We start from the raw sequence: 5,458 nt of genomic DNA on the forward strand, positions 1-5,458 counted from the left end.
TACTGTCAACTCTCTTTACAATTCTAACTCTAGTGAAAATGTTTCCATAGACTGGGTTTTGAATTGAAGGTAACACCATCCATAGAAACTTTTATGCAAAAGCTGCACATTCCATACTTCCAAATAGCATGAGAATAGCAGCCAACATTCCAAACATAAACACTAAATCCTCTTTGTGCAACAAAGGTAAACAAATCTTAACTCTGAAGTTATCATTTATTTCTAAATTGCAATTTCACAACTTAAGTGTAGATGCACCTAAATTTTGAAGTCTTATATGTTCAATGACTGCAAATCTTTCCATGATTGGCTAAACTCACTATTTGAGGACCCTGACAGAGGAGGTTATGCTATGAAATGGCCAGAATTCTGTAGCATCGTCATCTTGCATATTTAGAAAGCCAGATGCAATGCTGCATTTAGAAAGACTGTCACAGATAACAGCATTGTTCAGTTCATTAACAGCTTCCTACATGTCAACCACCCTAATACAATACTATACATACCCTACATTACAACCTTATTCTTGATGAAATAATAGAAATAGCCAGAAAAATTCCAAAGGGAAACAACGCTTTTCTAGCTTACACCTTAAGCATTGCAATATCTATGATCAATCCTATATCCTTTTCTGGCACAGGACTAACTTTAACGGATAATGCAGGAAACATTATTGAAGCAAGGGGAATCCATGGGGATTGTAACTAGAAACAAAAGGAGCTGACACTGCATTCCGATGCGCAACAGAAGGCAGTGGACACAACATCATTTGCCAAAGTGATTCTAAACCTACTCCGATGTTGCTAATGGGAAAGTATGCAAAATCAAGGGAACATAGATACAACATAAGTAGACATTTTGAAAACAAAGCTACCAAACCAATCTACTTTAAAATACAAGCCAATATATCTCTTTTTGTAATTGATATGCTATTAAAAACATATTAGACAGGAAGGTCTCTTTTGCATGCTGAACCATTTAAACCTTGCGGACTGTTATAACTATGAAACTGACATATGTGTAAGCAACCCCTATTCACAGCTTGCTGAGTCTAGGGAAATGCAATTCAATATATGAGATTTCATCCTCTTTTCAGAGAGAAAAAAACCCCACAAATTATTCAGCCAACACCATACAAGACCATAATATCAAATTCTTGAATAAACTAGAACATAAAACAAGCAAGTAAACACATTGTAATGAAAACACACTCACTTATTCATTCATTCTAGAAGCTTCCTGGATCGAAAGACAGCGAACTTCGCAACACTAGAAATTGCACAGAACAGTTCCCAAGGAAAACGACATTTTCCTAGCTTACACCTCAAACATTGCAATATCTATGATCAGTCCTACATCCTCTTCTGGGATAGGACTAACTTTAGTGGATAATACAGGAAACATTGTTGAAACAAGGGGACTCCATGGGGATTGTAACACAAGAGAACAACTAGAAACAAACCAATGTGCAACAGAATGTGGTGGACACAACATCATTTGTAAAAGTGATTCTGAACCTAATCTCATGTTGCTAATGGAAAATATGCAAAATCAAGGGAACATAGATACAATATAAGTACGGATTTTGAAGACAAAGCTACCAAACCAATCAACTTCAAAATACAAGCCAACATATCTCTTTTTGTAATCGATAAGCTATTAAAAACACATTAGACAGGAAGGTCTCCTTCCCATGCTGAACCATTCAAACCTTGCCAACTCTTATAACTATGAAACTGAAAGATATGTAATCGACCCCTATCCACAGCTTACTGAGTCTAGGGCAATGCAATTCAATATATGAGACAAATTATTCAGCCAACACCATAATGTCAAATTCTTGATTAAACTAGAACATAAAACAAGCAAGTAAACAGATTGTAATGATAAACTCACTCACTCATTCATTCATTCTGGAAGCTTCCCGGATCGAAAGACAGCGAACTTCGAAACCTCGGAGTACTTATAACTAATCCCATTCTCCATAAAAAATGGTTCAAGCAATTTCTTCACACCTTCAGGATCATCACTCTCACATTCAATTTCATAACTAGTCCCAAAATCATAAGTAGTCTCATCCAATTCCAAATTCAATCCCTTCCAGTCATAAACACCTCTAACATTTCTAAACCCACCTAAACAAACAAACCCTTTCTCACCATCCCCAATAAAAAACTCATCTTTCACTCTTTTCAAAACCCTAGAACCTTCAATCCCCAAAAGTTTCGATGGTTCAAGAACACAAGCTCTACCAATAACAGGATCAATCTCTTCTTCATCTTCTTCAACACGACTAACACCATTAACAAGTACAGCTTTAGCTTTTAATGAAACAACACAGAGAGAATCGTCGTTGTAGAATCTTAATCTGAGAACGGCTCTTTTTGATGAGAGTTCTGAATTGAGACCATCAAAGAATATGTTGTCTTGGAGATGGGTTTTGATATGAAATGGAGATAGAAGATCTGAGAGTTTCTGATGAGATGTTGAATCAGGAAGCTTAAGCTTTAGTTCGATTTCCATTTGTTAAGATGAAGAAAGACCAATTCGATGGGATTTGGTGGATGGGTCTTTGTTACGATCTAATTGTTGGTTGAGATAGGCAGCTGCGGAGGTACTGGAGGTTGCTGTTGCAGCGGCGGCGGCAGCAGCGGCGAGAGAGCGTTTACGAGCTTCTTCGAGTTCTTCTTTGTCTTCGATTCTGACTTGGATTTTGCTGGGTTTTCTTCTCAGCATTGTTGAGAGAGATTCACTCTTTTTTTATTCTTTTGAGATTGTTATCTGTGTGGGTTTATTCTGTTTTCGTGGTGGAAAATTTTAGGGGACTTTAAGTTCTGGCACGGGTTCTGATTACTTATGAGCAGAGCCACCAAACATAATCAGGCCCTTAAAAAATTTGCAAAAGTTTTCTGTCTGCTTTTCCAAAAGGAAAAACCAAAATGATGTCCGAGAAAGTAAAACTCACACCGACACACAAAGCTGGTCCATATTTGGGACAATATGTGGCACAATCGAAAGGATGGATGGGGGAATGACTCTCGTATTGGGATTGGTAGTTGGTCAGAGAGGGGATGATCAATAGTGTAGATTGATTGTCCCAGATATGCTCCATGTTAGTTGTCTCAGTTTTAGAGTTTCCTGCCCCATCTCCGTCTAATTTTGAGGGATGGAGCATGATCCATTAGTTAAAGTTGTTTCTATCGGTTTATATGATGTTTACCCCTCCTAGTTTTCATGGATGGGACAGGGTCCATTAGTTAAATGTGTTTCTATCGGCATATATGATGTTTATTTTTGTCAGTCCTTCTGGAATTGTTCAAGAAAAAATGTACAATTACTGATGCTGACACTACACGAAGTATACACGAACTGTAGTGATCTACACTAAAATAAAGTATCGGTTAATTACTGTACAATTAATCTTATAGGATCTACACCGTAGAAATTAAGATAAAACCTTAAATAGGCGGAAGAAAAAAATACATAAAATATTCGATAAATGGTCTGTAATTGCACATACAACGTATATAAGATTCCGAGAAAGTATTCACATGTTCTGTCTGACCATCCATTTGTAGGTGATAGGACGTACTCAAATGGAGGGAAGTATCTACAGTCTATAATAATTCCTGCCAAAAATCACTCACGAAAACTGTATCTCTGTCAGAAATAATTATTGCAGGGGAGACGCCATAACTTAAGAATTGTATTGATGAAATTTTTTACCACTGGATGAGCTGTATATGGGTGATTTAATTCTGCAAAGTGAGAATGTTTATTAACATATATATAGTGACCGATATCACCATTGTGTCCTCAGATTTTGATAACCCCGTGATGAAGTCCGTACTTAATTATATGCTTCCATGCCTGGTCAATTACTGACAGTGGTTGTAGTAACCCTACAGGTAATTAATGTTCGACCTTATGTTGTCGGCAGATGTCACAGTTCTTGATTAAAAGAATCAAATCTCTCTTCAGACCCAACCATTGGAAATAAGCATTTTCCCTTTAATAACTGACTTGCATCTCTAAATGACCAACAATGGCAGAAGAGTGTACAATTGTAAGGATTTTTTTTTCGAGCATCACCAATCATGCCAATATAAATCCTACCCTGCAACTTGAGAATTTCAATAATGTACGTATAACCATCAGCATTTATAGGAGATACAAGAAGTTTAGGAATCCAATCTGAGAAAAATGAATCGGCTTCATAACTACCTACCACCTCTTCAAGCCATTTTCGATGAGCTGCTGACAGTGACGAGCACGTAACACGTGATAAAGCTTCATCTAAATGACAATATGAACCCTTCTTATAGTACAGGGTGTAGTCAAAGCCAAGCAACTTGGACAGTCATTTTTTTTGGAGCATATTATGAAGCTTCTGTTCAGTAAAGTATTTAATATACTTTGATGGTCAGTAAAAGTCTTGAAATGAGAACCCAGTAAGTAAGGTCTCTATTTGGTAACGACAAGTATAATGCCCAACAAATCCGTCTCATATGTATATAAAGTTTATACCTGACATCTAACCCTTTTCTGAAGTAGAAAATTGGTCTTCCTTCTTGCACCAACACTGCTCCAACTTCATAATCACTAGCACCTGTCTCCATCAAACTCCTTAGTAAAGTCCGGTAAAACAAGAACTGTAGTAAAAGTAACCATCCTTTTGAGTAGCAGTCCAAGTAAAACTTCCTTTCTTAAGAAATTAAGTGAATGGATGACAAATTAGTCCATATTCCTAAACAAATTTACGGTAATACCCTGTCAAACCCAGAAATCCGCGTAAACCTTTAAGAATAGTTGGTCTAAGCCAGTTCACCATACATTTAATTTTGGTTGGATCTGCTGCTAAACCATCACTACGGATCACATGACCTAAATATTATATTTGGGATTGACCAAACGAACATTTACTATGCTTGAAAAACAATGAATGACTTTGCAGAATAGAAAGATCCATATGCAGATGTTGACAATGTGAAGTCATATCAGGACTATACACTAGGATGTCATCAAAGAAAACTAAAATAAACTTCCTGAGATAGGGTTAAAAGATATCACTCATGAGTGATTGAAAACTCGTGTGTGCATTTGTGAGCCCAAAAGGCATGACTTTAAACTCATAGTAACTGTAATGTGTACGAAAAATAGTCTTTGCAATATCGTCACTGTGAATCCTAATCTGCTGATATCCAACACGAATATCTATTTTTGGGAAAATACTAGAACTAGATAGCTCATCAAGTATCTCATCTATAATAGGGATCACTATTATAAAAGTGGCATTTAATGACAGTTCAAACTTTTATAAGGTAACAGTTTGTAAAATGTCTGTTACTAAATGTTAGATTGTTAAATAATGGTAACATTCTTACATAAAATTTTACATAGTGTCATCTAGGTTGTATATTGTAACCGTTTTTTTTTTATTATAAGTGTAACTATATAC

The 5,458-nt window shown here is 36.3% G+C and overlaps 1 protein-coding gene across 1 annotated transcript; it reads right to left on the minus strand.

Moving 5' to 3' along the window:
* Nucleotides 1-1,614: 1,614 nt before the first annotated feature.
* LOC113355900 (triphosphate tunel metalloenzyme 3-like) lies at nucleotides 1,615-2,811 on the minus strand. Its single transcript, XM_026598874.1, has one exon. The coding sequence runs from the start codon at nucleotides 2,521-2,523 to the stop codon at nucleotides 1,909-1,911; it is 615 nt and encodes a 204-aa protein (XP_026454659.1). The 5' UTR covers nucleotides 2,524-2,811; the 3' UTR covers nucleotides 1,615-1,908.
* Between the last annotated feature and the right edge of the window lie 2,647 nt (nucleotides 2,812-5,458).

Source organism: Papaver somniferum, chromosome 3 (assembly GCF_003573695.1).
Source record: "Papaver somniferum cultivar HN1 chromosome 3, ASM357369v1, whole genome shotgun sequence".
Lineage (NCBI taxonomy): Eukaryota > Viridiplantae > Streptophyta > Magnoliopsida > Ranunculales > Papaveraceae > Papaver > Papaver somniferum.